Source organism: Poecilia reticulata, linkage group LG7, assembly GCF_000633615.1.
Source record: "Poecilia reticulata strain Guanapo linkage group LG7, Guppy_female_1.0+MT, whole genome shotgun sequence".
In the NCBI taxonomy this organism is placed as follows: Eukaryota; Metazoa; Chordata; class Actinopteri; order Cyprinodontiformes; family Poeciliidae; genus Poecilia; species Poecilia reticulata.
The window spans coordinates 2,794,602-2,821,461 of record NC_024337.1 but is presented as its reverse complement, the minus strand read 5'-3'; the positions used below and the strand labels follow the sequence as shown (position 1 = coordinate 2,821,461).

General features: G+C 39.4%; 1 protein-coding gene across 1 annotated transcript in view; it reads left to right on the top strand.

Moving 5' to 3' along the window:
* The first annotated feature begins 5,684 nt into the window (after positions 1 to 5,684).
* Positions 5,685 to 26,860, top strand: part of lamb2l (laminin, beta 2-like) — a 45,551-nt gene continuing 24,375 nt past the window's right edge. Inside the window, exons 1-9 of the mRNA XM_017305634.1 lie at positions 5,685 to 5,948; positions 7,814 to 7,893; positions 18,006 to 18,175; positions 21,484 to 21,619; positions 21,766 to 21,839; positions 22,231 to 22,419; positions 22,906 to 22,969; positions 23,718 to 23,920; positions 25,402 to 25,522. Coding sequence (XP_017161123.1) covers positions 7,830 to 7,893; positions 18,006 to 18,175; positions 21,484 to 21,619; positions 21,766 to 21,839; positions 22,231 to 22,419; positions 22,906 to 22,969; positions 23,718 to 23,920; positions 25,402 to 25,522 — 1,021 coding nt within the window. The 5' untranslated portion in view covers positions 5,685 to 5,948; positions 7,814 to 7,829. The remainder of the gene's footprint in view (positions 5,949 to 7,813; positions 7,894 to 18,005; positions 18,176 to 21,483; positions 21,620 to 21,765; positions 21,840 to 22,230; positions 22,420 to 22,905; positions 22,970 to 23,717; positions 23,921 to 25,401; positions 25,523 to 26,860) is intronic.

The following is a 26,860-nucleotide window of genomic DNA, read 5'->3' as shown; positions in this document are numbered from 1 at the left end:
CTTATCCGGGGTCGGGTCGCGGGGGCAGCAGCTTCAGAAGGGAGGCTCAGACTTACTTAAAAGATTTCTTAAAGAAGTTTGTATAAATTTTCTGTTGTTTTACTACCCACTTGTGGCAGGATGTAAGTTAAGTTAAGTTTTGTTTTTGTTAAAATTCAGTCTGTCCAGCGTTTTTGGCCTGCAACGTGGCAGAGACAGTGTTTAAACATTTCTTTAAGCCTCAAGTATCTTTGTCCGTAAGTAGTGTGTAATTGTATTCAAATATTGTTTGACAGAAAATAGTTAAGTTTGTCTACTATTTATGTTTTTGTGTAATATTTGACTATGTTAAACTTGTCCTTCCTTCGTATCACTATGCGTAACAATACGTGTTACATAGCAATGTGTGTACTTGAGACATGCAAGATTGTCATGTGTATCTGTTTGACATTGGGACTAATGTTTTTTTTTGTTCGCTATCTGTCTAACGCAGTCCAGCACGCCGGTGTGAGGACAGAATAGTCTTTTGCCAAAGACAAAATGAAATCCTACAATCGCTAAAATCTTACACCGCTCAATTCTTGTTTACATGTAGTGAATAAGGAAGTTGTGCTCAGTGTCTTCTTCAGAGGTTTTCATGTCATTTCCTGAGGTTCTTGGTGCAGGACCACCACGGGAGAGGGGATGAGCAGGATTTTGAAAGGGTTTGGTTGGTTTGACTGCAGTGTGAATGTGAACTGCACCAGCTGAAAATGGAACAAACGTTGCAATTTTGGTCCCCAATCGAACCGAGTCTACAAGTAGGCATACCTATTCATTAAATGTGGCTGACTATAGCAAGGACGTTCTGAGAAAGTTGTTGTTTTTATTACTGGTAATATATTGACAGCAACTTGTAGACCCACAGAAAAAAATGTGACCCAGAAAGTTAGGAGACTGTACCTCTTTATGAAAACAAATGTGTGGAACAGTTTTTCAGACCTACAATCCTTTGTTATTTTCTGGTCTGTTTTATAAAAAATATTGCACTTTTAATTTAAAAGAAAAAGAATCCACACTAAAATTATATTGCTTTCTTATTTGGAAGTGGAAAAAAAAGATGAGTACCTCTGAGTATTTCAAATTTGCAATTTTTTTAACAGTTTGGACATCACTGGTTTAGGCAGTTTGATCCTTTGTGAATTATTCCTTTGCAGGTTTCCCAAGATGTCCAACAGAAGACAAAAACAATATGTTACTTAGTAGTCTGGATAAATGCATTAATGGTAGCTTGAAAGAGGAATTTCTTGGTTTTCCTTAGTTGTGATGTTGTGGAGATGGGTAAAAAATTTCACGTTGTTAAATCAAGAAGTCAAAATTCTTTGAAGTTATATTTGATATTTATACAATTTTTGTCACAACTGAAGTTAACATAGTTACTTGATTGTGCTACAGACTGGTACTATGTGCTGGCCTTTTAAATAACCAAGACAAAATGATAAGAGTTGGCCTTTTTAAGCAGAATTTACCGTTATCAAAATAATTCATTTAACAACTGGAAATATCAATGTCTGTGTGTTAACTGGAGAATATAGACCCTTACTTAAAATCTAAAGTTTTCCAGGGAAGTGAGTCATCTCCCTGTAAAAAAGGAGCAAACTTCCAGTATGATCTCATCTGCAGGATCTGATCCCACTTCCTGCCCAGCCTTGTTTTACCGTACCATGACAGTTTCTGAAGTTGCACAGTATTTTCAGGACATTCATCTGCTAATTCTGCAGACAAGCTGAGAGAGAGAGAGAGACGCACACAGAGCCAGCCTTATCGGGTTATGCTGTTCATGGATGTGGTGCCTGTGGTTTGTTTGGACTAGAGTCTTGAGATTAGCTGGCTTTGTCTGAGCCCGCTGCAGATGCGTCTGCAGATGCCACCACTATGGCATTGAACCTTCAACTGGTTCTTGCTCTATCTTGGTGTGATTGAGTGCTTGCTCAAGTTCCCAGAATGAAACCTGGTGCTCTTGTAATTTTTTATGTCTTAGCATATTAAGCGTAATCTTCCATACTTTTATATATTATTCTGTCGATTAAAAGGTTGATTAAAGGTGATTAAAGGTTTAACAGTGAAATACCACTTTTTTTTTACGAGAAGTTATATTCTTACTTTGCAAATATTACACTTGTAGGCATTGTAAAAAGTTATGACATGTACGCTGCTGATTTTGAATAAATGACTTATTTATGTAACGGGTGTTCGGAATAATAACTGGAGTTCAGTCAGTAAGGTCATTAATTCTGTGCAGAAGAAGGTGAGCTGCTTTTCAAGGCAACATATTTTGTACATGGTTGTGACATAATTTAAAACAAACTGTTAAGAAGAATGACTTGCCGCACTTTTTTCATATATCTGCCACTTGTATTTAGGTGTGACTTGTTCATGTCTTTTTCCTCTTTGTGATGCATTTTTTGACCAATGTGTTAAAGGGGCAGCGTTGTGCATTTTCCAGGTACATAGTATCATTTTATTGCACAATCAAGGAGCTATGTTACCTTGATTTGTTATAAAAATTCTGTTTATATCAAATATGACTTAAAATAAATTAAAGTAAGTAATTAATGGCTTGAAATTGGGTCTCTGTCTCTTTTAGAAGCTTCTGCTCTTTTTGGCACTCTGCATTCAGGAAGTCATCACATGGCTTTTCTATTAAACCTTCTTCGAGAATTTAATTGAAAAGTAGCTTGTACAATAAGCTCAGCAGATGTGCTGTTCTGCTAGTTGCTGCTGGCTAGTCTGAAAGAGCTGAAGGGGTGAGTTGCAGAGGGGAGTGGCTGCTCTGAAAGGCAGAAGCTCTGAAGCTTGGAAACTGCAGGTTTGAGGAAGGCTGAATTCAGTCCACCAAGGAGTTTTCCACAGCTGAATGGTTGCCATGGAGATTAAAGGATTTCTTAAACACGCATAAAAGAACCAAGGCAACACTGCAGGTACTGTATGATTTTGATAAAGAAATAACATTATAACTCAGATCAAAAAAGTCAATTTTACATGATACTGCCCCTTTAAATGTAGGGCTGGGACTTTAATGAGTTACTTTTGATTAGGTACTTATAGATATTAAGGCGTTACATTTGTGCACTTTTTTGCTTGTTTTTTGGTTTTTTTCTGTTGTTTTTTTTACATACAAAAGTCCAGAACTATCTTTGTATTCGCATGTAAATCTGACGCACAATTGACATCCGCAAATAACATCGATAGACGACAGAGCCGCTTCTCCTGCCCTACTCAGGGTTCACTTCTCACTCATTGACTGCTGTAGTTAGGCAGCGGCCCCTCCGCGATCCTGCAGGTATAAACCTGTGTAGACCATGAATAGATGGATGGGGATTCCTGAAATAAAGCTTAACCCTCAACTAAAAACTCCTAAGATTTGTTACTGCAGTGTCTTTGAATAAGGCCTGAGACTACCTTTGAGGTCAGCTGATATATTTTTGAAACATTAAACTTCACTACAGTGAGATAATTCCACTGCTAATGTGCAGAGCTTGTGTAGACAGCTTCTCTCTCCTCCTCTGTGTTTGCTCAGTGACACATTGAGCCTCCATGTCCCACTTTAATCGATGCCAAAGGTCACATCGTTACAGAGCAGAATGTGCTGCTTTGTTCTCGCCTGTCGTTTTTTTCCCCAGTTCTCTGCTTAATCGCACACTTGTATAACCCACAACATGATGCATCGCAGCAACACATATTGCAATACACTAAGCACACGTCCACCAACATGCACCACTCTACCAGTCCAATCAGTTCATCTAACCAAGGTCACACAGTTGCCCTCAACAGATTTGGTGTTTACCAGACAGCTCAGGTGATCTGCAGCAACTTTTTGTAATTGTTTAATGCTTATGCTAAAAAACAGTCTAACTGTTGAGAACAATAAGTGATGTATTTTTTTGAGTGTTTAGTCTTTATTCTGTTTGTTTTATGTAGCTTGAGGCAGTAACTATCTAACTGGCTTACTGACGTTTCTGAAGAGCTGACCTTGCTTTCAGACTGGGTGTTCTGGTTAACTTTGTTTTGAGGAAAGTGAATCCAGCTTTAATAGCAGTTGAAAGAGGTTTAGCCACATATCGGCGACAAAGAATAATTAAGCAAAAATAATTTGATTCGTGAATTCAGTCAGCTGTTCCTTAAACTCACATACTTTAAGTTCCAACTGTTTATATTTTCTGGAATGTTACCCTCAGTTAACTTTGGATGGGGCTAAAGATTAAGGTGATGGCAAGGAGGCATTTCAGCCTCTCTGACAGGGGTGTCAAACTCACTTTTATCTCAGGCCAAATCTAGATCACAAATGTCTTCAAAGGGCTGGTTGTGGCAGAATGTATAGATAAAACTACCTGTTAGCAATCTGCTAAAGGGGCAGTATTATGTAAAATCAACTTTTTTGAGCCTTACATCATGTTATAAAAAACATACCAGGAGTGTTGCCTTGATTATTTTATGCATGCCTTGATTATTTTATGCATGCTTGAGAAATCCTTTAATCTCCCATGGCAACTGTTCAGCTGTGACAAACACCTGGGTGGACCTAGCTCTGCCTTCAAGGTGAAGCTCCTCCTTAGAGCTGCAGACTCAGAGCTTCTGCCTCACAGAGCAGCCCTTCCCCACGTCTCCTTCAGACTATCCAGCAAACACACGTGTGCATCCGGTGTTTGCTGATGCACAGCTCCATCAGCTGTGCAGGTTTCCTTCCAGTTAACTGCAATGTGTTGCTTAACGTATCAGAGGTTTGTGGAAGAGAACCAAGAAGGTTTTACCCAAGGCGTTTAAAAGACAGTTATCGTTAATGCTCACCAAACGTATGTAAATATTTAAATTCAAGAAAAGTTACAAGAAATCTCTAAAAAATATCTCTCTTTGCAGGTTTTCTGACATTTAGCAAATTGAAATAATTTAGGTACTTCTAACTGACCTATAACTACAGAGATTTGACCTAATATAACTTCAGTCAGTGAAAAAAATGTGCATGTGTCTTTTTGGTACATTAATATCTGGTTTCAACTGCATTTATTTATTTTTTTATATTTCCTACCAGAAACAGTTGAATAAAAACATATTTGAAATCTAAACCTGCATTAGGTATGAACAATTTTACGGATGATTTTTGGCACCGAACAAACAAAATGCTACCTAAACTTATGCAAACACTAATTAAAGTAAAACTGTATATCAACCTGAACATACCATTCCTGCAATGACTCATGATGTTGGCAGCATCATGCCGAGGAAATACTTTTCTTGTTGGAACCTGGTCAGAGTTGTAAATAGGACAAAGGATGGAGCCAAATGTAAAACCCGTTGGAAGCTTCAAAAGACTTGAGACTGTGGCTGAGGCTCACCTTCCTTGCCCTCAGAAGTGTAACTCTTCTTTTTATCTTCTCTAATTCTAGTTTTGCTTTTAGTTTCCCCTCCTCCTTTTATTCTCTGTTCCTCTTTTCCTTTAACTTCATCTTTGTTTTTCTCAGGCCTCCTCTGCCTTGCTCTCCCTGAGTGTCCAGAAGAAAAGGGTGGTGCATTCCAAAGGCCTGGAGACCGTTCCCCTCTTTCAGGCAGTGGCCCAGAGACTGACAGAGAAATTAGAATAAGAATAGCCGCCCATTCACCGCCTGTGCCCCAGTGACGAGCTGGGGGTGGGGGTGTGGGTGGGGGGATTTAGTTTTGGAGGAGACGAATGAAGGGGGTCCCGTCCGGTACCCTGTGCTCCCATTGGTCAGTGGCATTCCCTCTGTTTTTACATTGCTGCCACCAGTTATGCTCTGAAGTTTGTTTTACACATTCTGGGGCACATGTTCATGCATGCGTAAATGCACGCATGCCGGGTTCCAGGACCTGCACACGTGCACTATTAGACCGTAGTCTGAAGAGACGGCGGGCTGCAGAGACACACAGGGAGAGCTCCTGACCACGCAGGGCAGAGTGGGGTGACCCGGCGCCATGTGAGTATGGTCTCACTCGTTGCTGATGTTTATCTGGAGATCTGCTAAACCTTCCATATTCCTGTCTTTTCTGCAGCTTGATGCTGCGGGTTCAGGGTTAAAACCTGACCCGGTGCTGTCGCCACTCCTTTACGTCACATGGAGCTAATCTGTGAATTTTTAACAATGTAGCTGTTAAAATTTAACAATAGTGCTTTCACAGAGCAACAGTTTTTTTTTGTTTTTTTTTACTTCAGTTTCTTAGTTGCTGGCTTGTGCAGTTATATCAAATGGTATATCTTGAATAATCTCTGCTGTTTAATTAAAGGAATTATAGAAACATGGAGATATCATAATGGGATTATGGCTCTGGAGCCCCTGGTGCCTATTATCACAGACAGGTTCTGTCATTCTTTGATCCTGATACAGTTCACTCACAGTGTGTTTAGCAGGAGGGGAGGCAGAGTTTACAACAGGGTCACGCTAATTAAAGAGTGGTCTTTGTTTCACAATCAGGAAAGTTCATAAAACACCCAATAAAGTAATTACTGTATTTTAGACATAAGGCTAATATAGAATACATTGTAATTTGCTGTTGCTCGAGATTAGAATTGATGTCTCTTCATTGGTCATGTGTAAAATATAGTTTTATGTCTCTCTTCAATTTAGTTCATTTCAAATTAGTTTAAAGGTGCAGTAATATGTTAAATAGACTTTGTTGAGCTTTACATCATGCTACAATGTTATTCCCTCATCAAAATCATACATGGAATGTTGCATTGTTCCTTTCATTCATATTTGAGAAATATTTTAGTCTCCATGGCAACTATTCAGCTGTGCAAAACGGCTTGAGGGACCAAAGATGCATCTCCTCCTCTTTTTGGGGATGCAGCTCGGAGCTACAATTTCAAACCTTCTGCCTCACAGAGCTCCCCTCCCCCACTCAGCTCCTTCAGACTAGCCAGCAGCAATTAGCAGCTTGAACTGCACATCTGCTCATCTCATCATACAAACTACATCTCAGTGTGACACTGGTAATTTGTTGTTAAAGGTCTAATACAGGAGCCATGTTGTGATGAAAGCAGAGTTTCAGAAAGAGCGGGAGTTTTTAAAGAGACAGAAGCCCAATTTCAAGGTGTTATATTTTTCATATTTGGTGATAGGTGTTTGTCCCTCAGTCTGAGAGGTGGATTTTTTATGAGCACTCTGCCTTCTTCCTACAGTTAATTGGTCTCTCTAAATAGTCCTTAGGAGTGAGTGAGTGAATGGTTGTTTTTCTTGTGCGTCTCGGGTTTACCGTGTGATGGACTAGCTTTCTGTCCAATCAGTACCGATGATACGTCGAGAGGAGCCAGTTGAGGTGGCTCGGGCATCTGGTAAGGAGAGGTGAGGTGTTTCGGGCACGTCCCACCGGGAGGAGGCCTCGGAGAAGACCAGGACACGCTGGAGGGATTACGTCTCTCGGCTGGCCTGGGAACGCCTTGGGATTCCCCCGGAGGAGCTGGAAGAAGTGGCTGGGGAGAGGGAAGTCTGGGCCTCCCTTCTGAAGCTGCTGCCCCCGCGACCCGATCCCGGATAAGTGGCAGAAAATGGATGGATGGATGGACAGTACTGATGACAATTCACCCAATGTCTGCTGGAAAGCGGCGTTAGCCCTCCATGCCCCTAAAAGGATGAGCGCCATAGATAATATATGGATCGTCTCTTCACTTTTTACATTTTATTATACATTCAAGTTATCTCATATCATAAACCTTGGTTTCAGCAACGCTGAATAAAAAAAAACAAAACCATAAAAAATACTTTCACTTGATTTATCCCTTTTTTTAAATTATTTACTTATTTTATTATTATTTACTTTATTGCTTTACTTCTCTGTTTTTCAGATAAAGAGACAGTCAGATGTCCATCCACTTGGCCATTAAGATGCCCATCAAAATGATTTATTGGAGCCTTCTGGTGCTGGGTGAGTTACATTCATAAATGTTTGTCACTATTTTAGGTTTGCTCTTAAATCTTAACTTTTTGTGACTGCGTATTGTGACACTGGTGCCACTGTGCTGGGATTTTCTGTTCAGATGTTATGTCCAGTGTAAAGATAAGATATGCTGATTAGGGATTCATCGATATGAAAATTTGGGTCAGTACTGATGTTTGATATTAATGTTGCTGCTATGAACGACAACCAATATTTACATATGTTATATATATTAATCCATCCTTTTGACACTGTGAAAAGCAGCCAAACAACCTGCACTGCGTCACTACCACTGGTAGATGACCAAACAAATACCACATGGTCAATTCCCTCCCTTTCCCCTTCGGTCAATACAGATGTTGATGCTGATATATTTTGCACCACTAATGCTGATTTTAGTCTGCGTTTTACCTGATAAATTGAACATTGCATGGATTGATCAAACCTGAAGATCTTAGCTCACCTGATCAAACTCACCTGCACACTCTTGTCTTTTCTTCCAGCTTTTACATTAATCTTTAACTAGATAGAAGAAGGCTGCATTTGTGACGGGATAGAAGCAGTGAACTTTAATGACACTTATACTGGTAAAGTCCAGTAAAGTTGGACTTTAGTTCAAAGAACATTGGTGCAGATACCTGGAACAATCTTTGCTCTGTGAGTATAACATAGCTAAAGAACCAGAAGTTGTGTCCAGCCCTCTGACACCTGGAATTGAGCCTCTGATCAGTGACTTTTTCCACCGTTCTTGCATTCTTGCTGTATACATGAGGCTTATGCCTTAGTGGGTGTTTATGTATGACTTTTCCTGGGTGGATATGCTCCAGTCGCACGTGCTACTCTGACAGACCAGATGGTCTCAAGCACACTGCTGGAGACAAACTACAATTAAACAGCTACTTGGAGTTCTTTTTGACCTCCAAAAAGACCTAAAAAGTTAGGTAGAAAAAGTCTTTATGTACAGTATTTTAGACCATTCAGAAAAGAAATTATAGGAAAACAAAACTCTTTAAACTGCACAAAGTCATCTAAAGAACAACCCAAAGATTCTCAATAGTTCTCTGGATTTTATGGTGACTGATCCACAACTTAAGCTCGATAAAGCTCGGCACTGTCATTTTGAATGTCCAAGTCTCATCAGGGAAGAAAAATCCATTGATGGACTAACCTGGTCATTCAGTATGTTCAGATAATCAGCTGACGTCATAATTTTGCTGAACTTGAACCTGATGAGCTGCAGCGACCCCAGATCACAGCGGGTTGCTCATTCCTAGTGGTAGTAGACACTAAGCACGATGGCTGCACCACTTCACCTGCCTCTCTTCTTATCATAATGTGACCATCACTCTAGAAGAGGGTCAATCTGGACTCATCAGACCTTCTTCCATCGCTCTAAAGTCCAGCCTTTATGTTTCCTTGCTAATTGCAGCCTGTTTGTCCAATTACCTTCAGTATCCAGTGGTTTTCTTATGACTACAACAGTTTAGTCCCAACCTCTTGAGTACCCTTCACATTGCATGTGGAAATGATTCTAGCCAGGTTGTGTTCTTCCACATGGTTGTGCTCCTCATTGCACCAGCTGGAAGACAATTGTCTATGCAGTATATATTCAATAAAAAGCTCCTACATAGTTGCTCAGTTAAATTCATTTGGCACTTTTTTCCGGTCAGGCTGTGTATTTATCCATTTACCATTTTTCTCTTCCTTTGTAATCTGACAGCAATGTGATCACAACAGAAGAAACGTGCTAACCAAGCAGAGAACCACAATCTCTATTGTTAGAATAAACTAACGATACTGAACTTGAAGCCATTTCTGATGGCTCAGAGGCTAGAAATTCACTTCAAAGAATAAAAATAGCTTTACGGGAGTTTCACAGTGGTTTAGCCTCGTAATTAACTCCTCAAACACTATTCAAATATGTCTCCGTCTAGCAGATTTGAAGAAATCCATTAGACAAAACCAGACACGAAGCTTCTAATATAGGCATACTTTCAGCAAGTGTGTGGTCTGTGCCTAAACATAAACTCAGTCGGCGATTAAAACTGAGGCTAATTTATGAGAAAAGCTGAGGGGTACATGTCTAGACAGAGTAGCACAGACAGATCACAACACATATGAAGGATACCCCTATCACTGTCTCAATCAGTGAGAATATTTCCCACCAGCAACAACCTGTGTGGTGGTGAAAAATTGAAGTGATGCAAAACAAACAGAAGAACTAAATCAGAAATTAAATTAATTGCCAAGATAAAAAGAAATTCTTGCCTTCCGGGTACTTTTAGCATTGGTCACTGCTTCTCTTGTACTCTCTGGTGCTTGGTTTGAGCATACTTTTCATTATTTATTCATGAACATCATAATCTCTGTGCTTGTCTTTTGTTTATTGTCTTTGTTGTGTGAAAAAGGGACAAAATAAATCCTAAAAACGAAATCTTCTTTTTTATCTTCAGGGATTGGAATATTTTTTGTGTGGAATTTTTGTGGAGCTTTACTTGGGTAGTGTGACCAGAGAATGAACCTGTTGTGTAAAGTAATACCTATAGAGTGAGGTCAGGTGACACGCTGTTGTAGCTCTCAATCAAGCTCTGTAATCTTTGTCAGGGTTGTTTGAATAGAAGGGAGGGACCAAGACCCGATTCTTCCAGCCTCAACACTGATAAAATTTAAAGTGACCTTGTTATGATTTTCTTGTATCTGTGTTTTCTGTTGAAGTCTCATAGCTGCACTGAATTGTATTTTCTGCTTGGCCTGGGTGTGTCTTGGCTGCAGTCAGTACATTTCTCAGCCTTTTGTCTTCTTTTGTCATTGTTACATTTGAAATAGATAGCTCATGAAGTTGGGGTACACTGTTGCCCAATGTTGTGGAATCTATCCTGCTTCCTGAAAGGCGACTCAAAAACGTTAGTCATTCCAGTCAGTCGGCCACTGCTAAGGTTTCACAGGAATTCAGAAAATCCTTCACATTGAACCTTGTACTTGAACACCAGCCAAGGCATTTACAATTGTGCGTGTGTGTGTTCGGGTGCATGCGTGTGTGTTTGTTCTGAATGGCTGGAAGAAATTCTTTATTCAGTGTTGTGAAAGAGATTAGAACATTGTACAGACAATAACTTTGGAGGAGTATAAAGAGATTTGGAAGATTCAGCTTTTATTTTAGAAGTCCACCTCCGCTTATTGGATGTGAATTATTAAGTCTCAGCTACGTTTAGCTCAGACCTAAATATTTGGCTTGCTAGCTATATGGTTAGCTTCTAACAAAATATGTGAACTCTTTGCAACTAATCATTAGAGGAGCCATGACTGACATCGGAAATGAGGGGCGGGAGTATTTAACAAAGCGACTGAAATTGTTTTTCCAAGTTGTTTTTGTCAATTTAGCCATGGCGTCTACTTGAGTCAAGCTAATTTGTCTAACATAGCACACCTGGTTGGGGTTCACAGACAGCGTTTCTCCTTCTACCAGAGGAGACTTAAAAACGTATAAAAGACGAGATGCTAACCAGTTTTTCACATACATGTTATATGGCTACATGATGGTGGGGTATTTTCTCCATGGTTACTAATTGTTAGATATGTACCTTTTTCATAGTGCAATGAAAAATCATACTTACTTATAAAGTATATGAACATTAATCTTAACTTGTAAAAAGTGTCCGCTGCAAATCCACACCAAGGGCTGCCAGTCTTTGATTGACAGCTGCATCCTTTGTTTGTGCATACTATGACCATTTTTAAAATGAAATCAAACAAATAGAAGTGATATTAGGCTACTAGCTATCTGTTTTTTAACAGGTTTTAAAGGAGTGCATAGGTTGTTTTGACGCCTGTTATGGCAGAGTGAACTGCGTCATGTGCAAAGGGTCAATAGCTGAACTAAGTATTTAGCTTGTAGATAAATATTTAGTTTGTAGCTAAATATTTAGCTTGTTAACTGTGAATATTTACTTTGAAACAAAATATTTAACCTACTAACCAAATATTTAGTTTGAAACTGTGACATCTATTAATGAATGAATAACATGGTGAAAATAATACTTTGACAAATTATCCCCATTTTTTCCAAAATATTACTGTTTATTTTTCACTGTGTAACTTAAATGGCATCCCATATACCTTTACAGTATCTATAACATTTCGCAGGATTAAAAAAAACATATTTCAGAATATCATTCTTTTTGTTGTGTTTGAGTTGCGTGAACAATATGAGTCTTTTTCATGAATTTCTCTGCTTCAGTGTGTTAATGTGCGCTGTAATACTTGTCACTTGACGTTCACAGCTTTACAAAGTCCTGCTTAGATTCTTCATAAAAGAAGATTCTCTCTCCAGAGGGACATGCTGATATATCTAATGCTCCTAATTTTCAAACCTCTCCAATCAGATTTTCTTTTTTCATGGCTTATATAGTTACTAAAAGAAAAGCTTCCCATGTAAATTTACAATATTGACTAGGCTGTATTTTTGCATGTTCCAAATGCTTTGCAACTGTAATTCATTCATAACACTTTTGAAAAAACGTTGTTTTAATTCAGCTAAGTTTATTTATCCAGTAGCATTTGAAAAGTTTCCAAGGATTTGCTGCTAGCAATGTGTGACCTTAATGAGTAAATTTAGTTCTTCATATTTTACAATAACATAAAAAAACAGAGGCTGCAGTGCATGCATTGTTGCCTTGTAGGAAGAAAGTCCTATCCCAGTCTGATCCCAGCCCGGGCTCTTTCTGCGTGGAGTTTGCAAGTGCACCTCTTCTGAGCTCATTATATGAGCTGCTTCTCAATGAAACGCTAGTAAAAACATTGTTAAAGGGTCAACAGAGGAGTGTCAAAAATAGCAGGAGTTTTCAAAGAGACAAGTCCAATTTCAAGGCATTAAATCAGGAAGTCAAATTTCTTTTAAGTCATATTTGATACATTCAGCATTTTTATAATTGAACGCAACATAATTACATGATTGGGTTATGAAATGGCACAATGTGGCTGGACAATTTGTAATACTGCCTCTTTAAGAGACTTGCATAAGGTGTTACCACTTTTACTGCATGTGTACCTCTTCTAACTTTGACCGCTTTTCTGTCAAAGCCACTAATAATTAAAAGCCATCAGCAAAATAATATAAAAAAAAGATATTTATTGGCTACTGAGGGCTCAGCAGAATCGGCACTGCCTTCACGCTCTCACGCTTAATACCTTCTGTAGGCTGTGAAAAATGGTTGGGTAGGGTATGGAGGGCAGTTATTGGGAAAAAGTGCATTTAATCAGTCATTTCAAAAGAACAGTGTGTAGCTTTTATAATGGAACCCAAAATGTCAATAACATTTTGTAATGTATACAGCGATGTTTATACATTTGTGTTACAGACTGTCAGTGAACGCACCAGAAAGACTGACGCAAGCGCGCACGTAGGTAATAGGGAGCGGATAACATCTATAGACGGATAGTAAAAACCACGTATTGCTGTATGAGAAGGATTTCGTATGGTGTGAGAAATAAAGCGACATCGACTCCAAACCAGTCTATCTTATTGAGCGTGCAAACATCACACATTTGTTTACACAAGTTCCACAAGCCAGTGTTTTGGCTACTAGGATGTAGCAGAACAAGGGGAGAATGAGAAAAGAACTAAATCTTTATTAGAATTTGTACAGTAGCTGTTCAAGTAAAGAAAAAATGTATTTTGCATTTCCTATTCACTAGAGGTGTGCCGATCGATCGGCCACCGATCATAATCGGCCGATTTCCGTGAAAAAGTGTATGATCGGTGATCACCGATCACGGTCCCTTGTTGCCGATCACACAAACCGATCACCTGCATCTCATTTCGCAGCCTACCTGTGCAGCTGGTCTCCTCTTTCCTTCACACTGCGCAAACGCGCAGCAACAAATCCTAAGCGATGTGGAACTATAACGCACTGAGTGAATGGGGAAGTTTGCGTGTTGCGACGGAAAATTGAAGCACGTCAAAATGCATCAACATGACAAATCTAATATGGCATAAAAACAATGCCATACTTGACGGAGTTTGGCTACATCGAGGCTCACTGCAGTAAAAAAAGACATGGAGGATCAGATAGCAGGTAAAGCAGCGCACAGCTACAAACACTCATCCGGATTAGCATGACGGTCAGAAAGCTAAACAAATAACCCGCAAAATTATTTAAGTCTTCGAGCTGCGATGTAAGATGCTGGTTCTGCTCTCGCTGTTGAACCGCTGCTACGCGCTACAGGTAGTAATATTTCACAGACGGAGCGCCGCTTCTGCTCCACCTGGTAGTGACTCTCACACCGAACCTCTGTTTAAAGCTGCAGCATCTAACCTAAAAAAATAAATTTTACATACAGTATGTATTAAAACTTTCGCTGTCCTAACATGAGACAGATAATCTCTGAAAAAATAATTGATGATCTCTGCCTCCTCCCTGTTCTGCATAATTACTCTGCTCAATCAGAAACAGCCAATCAAAACTAGCAGTAATCAGCTAGCCGCCATGCTATCAGAAAGTTTTCATTCAGTAACTCAGGTGGCTTAAGGTGGGTCTTTATTGTAATGGAACCTGTATTTGCCTTTGAATGTTAAGTTTTATACTTGAATTTCTTTGGCAATGTTGAGAGGTTTTATTTTGACTTGTTGCATTATTTAGCCTCTTCAGAGCCTTCATCTGTTTTCAGTCTGTTAAAGATAGTATTACAGATAGCAGTACAATTTGCACAATGCCTGTTTTGTTTTTTTCTTGGAAAAAGTTTTTGTCTAAATTAAGGTGAATTTATGGTTCCTTTTTCCACATAATGTAACCGGTAGTGCTTATGATAAAAAAATAAATAATAATAATTATGTGATCAGTATCGGTGATCGGCCCTCATGGGTGATTGGTATCGGCAGGAAAAAACCTGATCGGCACATCTCTACTATTCACTCTATCCATCTGAAAAGAGAATGGAATTATAGTATTTTTTATGCTATCTGTGTTATCTTTATTACAAATAAATCACACATTTGAAAGCAACTCTCGCTACCATACTCATAAAGAGCAGAGATGCAGTATTTTATTTTTTCACAGAAGATATTTTTGATTCCATTTGAAACCACCCATGACTTTCCCATCATGCCTCAGCATGCCTGTCTTTCTATTGTCTGCCAAATCAACAGATGAAGTTCTTTGAAGATATTCCATTGTCTGTAATTCTTTGCTTCATGCCTTCTCTGAAAGAAGATATGAAGTTTCTCTAAAGCTTCATATCTTAGTATGTTGGATGTTCAGTTGATCATAAAACTTGAAATAGTAAGACATTAGATGGACTTTAGTGATTTAATTAAGGAAAATAATGTTTTTTTGTGACAGAAAACAGCTGTGCTCACTACATCTGTAAAACTAAAGTTATGTTCTCTGAACAAAATGAAATCAACAAATAGAGAAATTTTTAGAGATATTACTCAAACTATTTGGAACAAAAACTATTCAAAGTGGGGTTGTCTTGTGCACTTGTGAACAGTCAGTATCTTAACTTCAGTAGATACTTTTCCTATCTTCACTATTATGATAAAACAAAGATTAATTTTAGATCTAGTGACTAGTAAAAGCAGGGTCAAAATAAGACAATTACTGTTATCGTTAGACGACTTCAAACTCATAAAGTCATTGTCAGTCACGTGAACACAATTTTGTTGATTTTTTTAAAAACTTTCTAATTTATCAAAGTGAAGATGCTAAAAAGCATGGAAAGCCTCCAGTGCCATATAAACATTAATATTTCGCATTATGTCGACGCACATACAACACAAACAATATGGAAAGTAAATGATGTTTACCCATCAAATATGTCACTTGTAATTAACGCGTAAACTACACATTTGTGACATAACAACACATAAAATGCCTTTTTGTGCCTTTAAGACACAATCAGCAAATGTTTATGACCCAACAAAAAGGCATAAGCAGCATGTTTATTCTACATTAGGGTGCTGTTAACATGTAGTTTATATGTTAATAACGAGTGATATTGATGTGTATTTGGCTTGTTGTATAACATGAAATCTTTTCATGTATTTGAGCTCGGTGCTACATATTGAGCTACATATTGATAATATTCAATGCTCATAATCGCACACCCCTAGTGGTTAGCTTTACAATAACAGCAATTTTGTGTGAATTCTCTAAAGCAGTGGTCCCCAACCCCCGGTCCACGGATTGGTACCGGTCCATGGACCAATTGGTACTGGGCCGCGCAACAAATAATTAAATATTTCCGTTTTATGTATTATTTGAGTCTGGAGGATCTTTTATTTTGAAAATCCTTTAACCAGATTCTCTCGGTTACTTGCGCACCAACATTGAGCCCACAAGCAGCAAAATGAGTAAGAAACAGATCAGATGTCTTTGGAAAGTTTCTTTGCAAAGGGGAAAAGGCCCAGAGAAGAGACAGGAGAATGGATTTATCCCGGAACGGTAGATGAGTCCCACATTACAAGCCGCTCTGCGTAACATGTGGCGACCGGTTGCTAATGAGGCAATGAAGCTTCTAACTGCTTTGCCAACGCTGTGCTCAAGCAACACACCTCGGGTGTCATCGTCTCTCATCACTCCCAGATGGGACCTCGTTGCAGAGAAACAAGCTCAGGGCTCCCGTTAGTTGAAATTTTCACGAAAGTAAAATGTTCATTTTTGTGTCGCATCTGTATCTTATTTTGAAGGGATATGTAAACGTTACCATAGCGACCAGAGTCAGAGCGTTTGTGCAATGGTCGAGAGGAGATGAGTAGAGCTTGTTAGTCTTAAGTCTGGTTTAGACGGCAAGATTTAAGAATTATCGGCAGATTCTCCAAAACTCTTGACCACAGAGCTGATAAAAGAACAACAGGTTCGATTGGTTCGTGTGTCCAAGGGCAGGACCAACACACAACACAAGAAACATCCCGATTCCAGAGGATAATCCAGTAAAACCCCCAACATAGCATACGGGAATTTAGAATAACTAATCACAGATGACGATGTAGAAGCAATAGTGAACGTTTGTGGACTCATTTTAAGAGATACAAGACGTAACGGTGGATTAAAGACAACGGGGAGCAGTCGCTCTATTTGCTGCACTATGATTTGGAGGTGACTATTTTTTCATAGTTAACATTTTTAACTGAATAAACATAATAAACATATAATAATGACCTTTACATATAATAATAAACATTTCCACATATCATCTCCGATATCCACCGGACTCTCGGTTGCGCGACATGTCAGCTGTTTAGGATTCCCCTGCGTTCTTACCTCACCGCGCTTTCTGATTGGCTACCTGTCACATTCAACAGGTTGTATTCTCGTTCCCAGTCAGGGAAAACCCCACAGGCTGCGAGAAAAGGGCCAAGACAACCCAACATGGGTATATTCAGGCTTTAGCGGGAACACCAACATGCCTTATCTGAAAGTTAAAACATCCCCCCGCCACCCCTCCGGGCCGCAGCAAAATTTCTAAGTCTTGACCGGTCCGCGGTAATAAAAAGGTTGGGGACCACTGCTCTAAAGAGTAGATTCTGAGCTTAACTTTTATATTTTCATAATGCTTCATTTTAAACTTCTTGCCAATACTGAAAATAACTTTTTTACGCAGTGACAACTTCTATACCTTTATTTATATTGTTGATTTTCCTTGTGATGTGATTTCTACTGTGCAGTGCTTTGGCTGTAGTAACTCTACCTAAATACAATACATTATTGTTCAGTACAGGCAAGTTTGAAAGTTTCTTCCATCAAAGAAAATGTATATAAATCAATAAATTAATCAATCAGTACCAAATGGTGTGGTTGGTGGCATTTTGTATTATGTGAAAACTCAACTTAAAAAGACACCGACACAATTTAAGCCCAATCAAACCAGGTGATTTCTCATTAATGTTTATTTGCCTATCATATAACTGATCTGAAATGTGTTGAACTTGTGTAGAAATCATGATTTAAAAACCATTTTAGAAACAAGTTAGCCGGTATTGAACGCAAAGAGGTTGGATTTTCTTGTGGTGTTCAATTATATATTAGTAAATGGAGGAATCTTGTAATGGTAGAATGATTACAAGCTGTTGTGTTTTATTGTGTGTGTGTGTGTGTATGCAGCTCTGAATGCATTTGGACAGGAGCTCCCGTCGAGCCCTCACGGCTGCACTGAGGGAAGCTGTTACCCTGCAACTGGAAACCTTCTGATTGGACGAGCTGTCAACCTGACTGCCACCTCCACATGCGGTCTGGACGGACCGGAGCAGTTCTGTATTGTCAGCTACCTGCAGGTGAGGAAATGAGTGCACACTCACTGGGAAGATTGGAACAAAATGCATAGCCTGAAGGAAAGCTCCAGGCAAAAAAAGGGAGTAAAAGCGCATAATTGCACTTGATTATTCCAGATCAGTTTTGATCATTTCAGGTAGTTTAGCTCATAATTATTGTGCATGCTGTGTCAGAATGAACTGCTGGTTTAAATTCATTTCTTTAATCCTGAACTTGACCTGATTATCAGGTCATCAGTCCTCCATACAGTATATACTGTGGCTTGCAGAAGTAATAATACCCCTTGAACTTTTCCATAGTCATATTACAGCCACAAATTTAGTTTTAAACACCAACACAAAGTGATGTACAATTGTGAAGAGGAAAGAAAATTATACATGATTCAAAACATTTTTACATATAAAAAACTGAAAAGTGCAGCGTGAGAAGTCTCAAGTCTTTTGCAGACTCCAACAGGTTTTCTTTCTAACATCATCCTGAATTTGGCTCCGTCCATCTTCCCATAACTCTGACCATCTTCCTCGTCTTTGCTGAAGAGACACACCACAGAGCATGATGCAGCCACTGCCGTATTGACAGTGAGGATTGTGTGGTCAGACTGATGGACAGTGTTAGTTCTCTGCCACACAGAGTTCTGCATTTTATTTTTATGTTTGTGGTAGCAAAATATGGAAAAGTTCAAGGGGAATGAATACTTTTGCAAGCCACTGTATATGGAACCATCCTGTCAGGAGGAAAAGAAAACTGCAGTTATGTTTTCCGTTTTCATGCTCCTCCATCAGTCACTCACCACTACTTCATCTATAATTGTTCATCTGTCTGTTTGTTTGTAGTTTTGATGAGTGAGGCCCCTCCAGGTGTTAACTCACTATCAGCTCCACCCTCTTTAAACACACACTCTGTTTTTGTCACATTTTCTCTTTCAGTTTATCACATCTTTGTTTGCTGGCCTGATTAGTCCAAAATTAAAGCAAGATTTCAGTATATAATTTTTGTTGGTTGCACTTCACCAGTGACTATCAGTTTAATCCCTTGGAGAGGCTGAATGTGTAGCTGCTGGTCTCACTAAGCAGGGTCGTGTCATTGCTGTAGCCTACACATCATATTATTGAAGATCTCATGCATTTGCTGAAATATTAAAACTGTATGCTTGAATATGTATTCAAAGAGTCAGGGTATGCTACATGAAATATAACTTCTGACAAAGAGAATTATTTAACTAAGTGAGCTGATTTAGTAGGATATTAAAGATTATGACCAGTATATAAGGAGATTAAAACTACCTGCAGCTGCAGATGGGATCTGCACAGAGGAGAAAAATAAACATGGTGAAATACTCTTATAAATATTGTCTAAGGGTACGCTCACACCAGCCACTTTAGTTGATTAGCAAGTTGAGACAGAAGAGATTCATTCAAATACTGGAGCTACTTCATCTTCCGCTCCTCCAACAATAAGAAATAGGTGTTGTAACAAGGGCTGGATTTGCAAGGGTGTGGGTCCCTGGGCTGGAGCCAGTTTTGGTACAGTGTTAAAGGAAACATTCATATACTTATGCAAACATTAATAGGTAGCTCTATTCATCATCAGTACTTTTTAAAAAAAAAAGGTTTTATTGGCTCAACTGGCCTTTATTTGAGAATGGGTAGACAGGAAAGTGGGCAATGAGAGAGGAGGAAGACATGGGGCAAAGGTCACCAGGCTGGGAATCAAACCTGTGACATCTGCATTGAGGACCAAGACCTCCACATGTGGGTTGTGCTTTGCCCCTTTGGCACCACAGAACCTCCATCAGCAGTAGGTTGTAATTGTTAGATACATTGTATCTAACAATACATTATATCTAACAATTACAAGCATATTTTATGAAAAGTAAGAGAAGCATATGTTTGGGTTAAGCTTCTTTCCACAGCGGGACACTCTGCTAAAACATCCTGCACACACTGCACTCCTCCTGGCGTTTTCACCATCATGTTTACATTCATCCAGCTCACATCTGTGCATTTCCGCACACCTGCATGTTTGTGCATGCACTTCCACTGCCTCAGGGCAGGAATATTAACCGCCGTCAACTTCCAGGTGAACATAATTTATGCTTTGTGCTTTCTACACCCTTACTTACTACAGTATGGGTCAGGATATTGTGACAGCCTGGTATGTCTGAAGACACTTCAGAGCCCCACAGAAAACATTTGTCATCCAGCTTTCAAATGTCCATGCTATCATCTGTCACTGATGTTTGATGAGTGCTTCTTGGGTAGAGTTTTTCTGCTCTGCAGGATCAGATTTCAGGTTCTTTTTTTTTCTAGTTTTCTATAGAGCGCAGGTATGTAAGCTGGTTGTTGTCTACTATTTTATCTCTCCTTTACTCTGTAACCGCTGCATATTATTTGCTTTTTCTCAACGGGAAATGTGAGGAAGGGGGGCGTGAATGAAAAACTAAAGAAAAGAGAGAATCACTGAGGAGAAAACAGCAGCAAAGTCTCAGTTTCACAGCCTGAGTTGAGGCACAATGGAAACCAAATGAGGGAGGTGGGATGTACTTTCTTTTTGTGTTTGAAACTACCGTTGTAGTTACGACAAAGAAAAGTGTTGTCAAATCAGCTGCAGACTTTAACCGGCGGATTGTTGAAGCGAAACCCTTTAGTTCAGCTGACCAGGCTTGACTAATGGGAGACAAATGAGAGCTGAGAAGAGGAGGGAAGGGTCTTTAGGGCAACATCAGCGATACAGAGGGCCTGAAAGACCAGATTAATTAGGATCAGACTGATATGTTTTCACTTCACAGGCATCAAAGTCAAAGTAGTATGTAAGTGTTGGATCTTACAGGTAAGATGTTTGAAATTGTATGACTTTGATAGGTTCTAAGAAACATTGTATTAATAAGATGGGTGTTATTCTTTCATATGTGCACAGGCATGTAAAGGTTGACATGCACGCACATCCTTCCTTCCTTTCCCGGCTCAGCTGAGTCCATTTCACAGCCACGTTGTTGTTGCCAGCTTAATCACCCTTGACAACAGCCTAATTAAGAGACGCTGCCCTGGAATCCACTGGTTCTCTGTGCCAACTTCCCCTCATTTCTTGTTTAGCCCCAGTTTGCTCCATCTGTGCCCCTCTTTAAGGCCTCTTCTCAAATGAATCCCCTTTTTACTCCACAAGAGCAATACTGTATCCTCAAGTCTAGATGCAAATGTCAAGAAAATATGCTGTCATGGCTGGGGTTGTTATGAGAAGTGCATAACATTTGACACAAATCCAACCATTCCCTGGTTTCTTCTGATGCTGAATATTCTGTTTGCCTCATCAGGATCCAGAAAAGTGTTTCGAGTGTGACTCCCGTCGGCCGTATGATCCCTACCACCACAGAAACAGCCACCGCATTGAAAACGTGATCTACCTCACAGACCTCAATGGGAATGAGAACTTTTGGAAATCTGTCAACGGTGTGCATTTACTCTTCAACGATAAACACAAACATGATCAGTTTGCTTGTTGCCTCTGTTTTCTCATGGTACCTGTGTCAGAATCAACAGCTGAGACTAAAGGATTTATCATTTGTTCATGACACATCTTGGTGTGTTCGTCGCAGGTAAGGAGGACGTCAGCATCAGACTGAACCTTGAGGCTGAATTCCACTTCACACATCTCATCATGAAGTTTAAGGCACGTTTCTTGTAATTTGATGTGGTTTGAAGTGTACCTTTATCTTTCCAAAGCTAAGTGTAAAGAAATTAAATAAAATGATGCTTACAGGACACCGTCCCTTGAAGAATGCAGTTTGAGACCCCGAGTCTAAAACCAAACTAAAGTTGCCTTTGTACACTCAGTACTTACAGAGTACTGAGTCCTGTATCTGCTGAAGACTTACTCAGGCCTGTTTGTTATGTACACCTCACTGTCTGTTGGCAGATCTACAATAAAGCAAAAGCTTTAGACAAGTTGCTCTCCTGACACAAATGACTTTGAATTCCTATTTGTATTTGTTGCTTCATACAAAAGTCACTGATGACTTTGGCTTGTGCTGTAATAATTTCTGTTTGTTGAACCTCTCCAGACTTTTCGTCCTGCAGCTTTGATCATAGAGCGGTCAGCTGATTTTGGCCGCACATGGCTCCCCTACCGCTATTTTGCCAAGAACTGTACCAGAACTTTTCCCGGCATCCCCGCCAACGGCTTGCACCATATCAACGATGTCATCTGTGAAGAACGCTACTCTGATATTGAGCCCTCTAAAGATGGAGAGGTACACTGGAAAATTTGGGACCCTAAGAGTTTATTTATTTTACCAATATCACACAAACTCAAATAAAGAAAATTGTGACTTAAGGCCTTTTATAGGACAAACAGATCACAATAGTATGTGGGGAGCTAACTAACAAGCTAATACAACACAGTTGAACCAACACTCTTGACACCATAGAGACAGCAAAACACTTTAACACCCGTCACTTCAGTTTCTCTACACCGGGGCACACTGATAAGCACCTCGGACCACATATCAATTTTATCCACTAATTTACATTTGCAAAGAAATTAAAATCTGTACATTTTTCCCTAAAAGTTACTCAAATAAATGCAGCTGAGATTATGGGTCTCATTTTCACAAATCAAACCTTTTTGATTTTTATTTTTTAATGCCTAATATTGTTGTTTAGGTAGATATTAGCTCTGATTGTAATATACTTTTCTCCAACTTTTTTTCCCTAAACTATTTTATTCTGTAATAAAGGTCATTTTTAAAGTGCTGGATCCAGCAATTCCAGTAGAAGATCCCTACAGCTTGGACATTCAAGGTCAGTGAAGACTTTATGTGTATGTAACAATAACAACATCATCAGTGTATAATGTCACCTTGACATTTTTGTCAGTTTTTATTCATTAGCAAAACCTGTCAATTTTTATTTTCATGAACAAAACCTGTTTGAACAAGCCATTTGCAAACTAAGGCTGCATGCTAGGGGAGAACAAAGATCAGCCAGCGAAATAGTTTTTGCCTCCTGATAAGAAGATTCCTCATTAACACCTGCTGTTAGCATGCTTCCTGTATTCCACAGACTTGTTTCAACAAGAGAAAACATCCATCATCACGAAGGTTGATGAAAGCAGGATGAAAGCTGATAAATAATCTAACCAGCCATTCCGCATTATATAGAATGAGACTCAACATCATCTATATGTTGCAACTACATTTTCTTAAACAAACAACAAAACAAAAACACATTAAGGTAAACTTAGACAAGTAGTCTGCTGTTAACGTCAAACTCATTAACAAGTTGGCTCCTAAGGCATATTAATATGGAGACACGGGAAAGGTGAGTTAAAGAAAGGTATCATACCTACTATTGAATTATATTACCTGAGTAAAGTCCAATGAGTGACATGAAAAATACTCTTTATTACATATCAACATACATCACCATGAAAAGTATTGGCATCCTTCCAGATGATCTTTGTTTTGATTATTAAGTGTCTCCACTGTAATTTTCTTCTTTTAATTAAAAAAAGCTCTTAAGGCTTTTTGATCTGGTTTTTTCTCTTCAGAACTTTTGCGCATCACCAACCTGCGCATCAACTTCACAAAGCTCAACACGTTGGGAGACGACCTGCTAGACCGCCGCTCGGACGTCCTGCAGAAGTATTACTATGCCATTAATGAGCTGGTGGTCCGAGGAAGCTGCTTTTGTTACGGACACGCTTCAGAGTGCGCACCAGTGCCGGGGATAAACACCCATGAGACTGGCATGGTGGGTTAACAGACTAATACACTAGCACAGATTGCATAGTGTGAGTAGAAGTGAGACCAACACCCAAATGTAGACTTAAAGCTGCCGTATGTAACTTTTGAAATATATATATATATACATATTTCGTACATATTTGTAAAAACTGTTACCATATCCTGATAGTATTTATGAGAAAAGATCGATCTCCTCCTCCCCCCTGAACTTCTATTACCATCTGAAGAAATGCACCACTCCCAACCAAAAACAACCAATCAGAGCATATGAGGCGGGTCTTGGCTCTGTCAGTCAACTTCATGTACTTGTTGCTAAATGTGTTCATGGCAGCAAAATGACTTTGTGTTACAGGAAAACTGCAAGCATTTATGACAGGCTCTGCTATCAGGAAGAAGCTGTAGTGTAGCAGAGAGTAAAGGGAGGAGTTGGATAAGAGGGTTGAGCAGTGCTGCACAGAGGGGTGACTGATGGCGCTAAGGTCCTCCTCCTTGCTCTGATTGGTTGTTTCTAGTGAGCCCTGGAAGAAGGCAGAGGAGCTCAAGTTTTTCACATGTTATCTGTCTCTATACCACACCATCACAGCATAGTAACAGTATCAACATAAGTTACTTCAGTTTTAAAAGCAGAGGTTCAAGCTGGTGGAGGACTAGCTGCATTAATGAAAATAACACAAACTGCTAAGCAAAGGAACACACAGTTATGGATTTATCTTTTCAATATTATACTGATAAGCTCACATATATATACCTACCTTCCTATTAATACTTGGTTAGATGTGCCTGAGAAAGTTACAGATGAACTCTGACAACAAGCTTTGGACATTATTCTGGTATGATTATACCACTATTCATGGCATAATTGGTAGGTTTCGTTTWAAACTGACTGCTTTCTGGACACAGAGCTGACTTGTAGGGATAGTCTTTACATTCTTCAATGTGCAGGTGAGTGCTTACCCAAATCTTAATGTGTTTATTGATTCCAAGCCAGCTCTGGTATGTTTGAAATCATTGTCATGTTGGAACACCCTTTGTTTTTCCAGATGCCGCCCTSGGTGGTTGTCCATGGTGCCCATTAGTTGGGTTGTGTTGGTCGAGRTCTCAMCTGTTTTTGGACGCGTWCACACTGCTTACCTACAATGTCCTATGAATTCACACACTAATTTAGTAAAATGTATTTTATATTTACATGTATTTAGCCACAAAGACACAGTCCAGTGTCTTTATCTGACATCTTACAGCATTTTATTGTAAATACTATTAGATTAAATCACTTAATGCATTTTGTGAAGTTAAACTTTAAAATCAACCAGTGATCTTTTTACAATCAAATATTAAAATAAAAATAGTTTTGTTACCTGAAACCAGAAGAGGAACAAAAGAAATCAAATATTTATTCTAGTTTTTAATGAAATAGCCTCATTTGATCTTGTTTTTCCAGTATGTTGTAGCATTTTTRTCTCATAATTTTCCTGTACTCTGATTGGTTAGATCCATGGCCGCTGTGTTTGCAAGCATAATACTGAAGGTCTSAACTGCGAGCGCTGCAAGGTTTTCCACAATGACTCACCTTGGAGACCAGCAGAGACGGAGGACCCACACACATGTCGAGGTAGAGACACAGAAACAGGGTCAKGTCCAGAAACAGAAGCCAATGGAGTATCTGACGTGGGCTAGGCAAGGCAGGGAAATCCAAGAGACAAAAGACGTRGTCRTGATCAAGGTCAGGCAAAGGAGGTAACGCTGGATATCTRTTCACACAAAAGCCATTCAAAAATCTGCCAGTCTGAGTGCTGAATATAACTGCTGGTGAACAGGTAGTATGCAGGTGGACCAGATGAGCTTGATTGGAGAGGTGAAMGCTGAGGAGGAAAAYAAAGCAGGCAGAYGAGACAGAATCATGACAGTCCCATCACACGTAAAGCAGAGAAATGCATCTAACCTTTCCTCTGTAGTGAAAAAAACCACAGACTGTGGCCCTATTAACTTATAATAAATGAAATTTAACTACTCCACTTAATACCAGCACTTCACCTGCTAGGGTCTGAACGCACAGCCTCTCAAATTCTTCCTGGTCGCATCTGCAGAGAAATCTGCGCTGGTCCATCAGTCAGTTGGATCTGTCTGATCCAAACCGATCAGTTGAACTCTACGAGCTTTTTACCCTGTGTGCGGTCCGGGTGTGCGCTTTAATGATGATTTTTTATTTATTTATTTTTTATTTATTTATTTTCATTTTTTTGCGTGTTTTGCTTCCCTGCAACGGCAGATGTTACGTCTGCTGCGCTTCTCCTGAGCACCGCTCTCCTTCTGGGTGCAGAAGGGTAATGTCTTCCAGCTCCATTTGTTAAAACCGGATGGTGGGTTAACCCTTGTGCGTGCGAGGACTGAGTCATACGTAGAGGACTGTGGCAAATTATACAAGTGTGTGTGGTCGGTTGGACCCCATTTCTAGACACAAGGGTTAAGTTTAATTCTTCGCAGCAGCGAAGCCGCATCCGCATTGGTTGTGCAGCAGACTGCACATGTTACGGTCTAATTAACTTCTGCACTTTTATTTATTTCCCCAATATAACTGCCAGCTCCTCTGTTTATACTGTAAATGGACAATTTTGCATTCTCTTTAATTTTCTCTGTTCTATAATGGAGACTGGAATTAAACACGCTATTTCAACCAAAGGCTTGAAATGTGCTTCTGAACCAGACACTCCAAAGCGTCCGGTCCATAACTGTTCAACACGCTGTCAGCTCCCGGTTAGAAAGATGCATTTAGTTCAGTGTTCATGAGATGATATTCAGAAAGGTTTTTTTTATTCATTGATTTTAGTTGCCTTTCCGATWAACTCTTTGTCTGCCCATGTTCACCAGTCAAGGGTGTTAATTATAACATGTCAAATGACCGACAGCCTTCAAATTTTCCCGTTGTTTAAAAAAAACTGGTCAAATACGG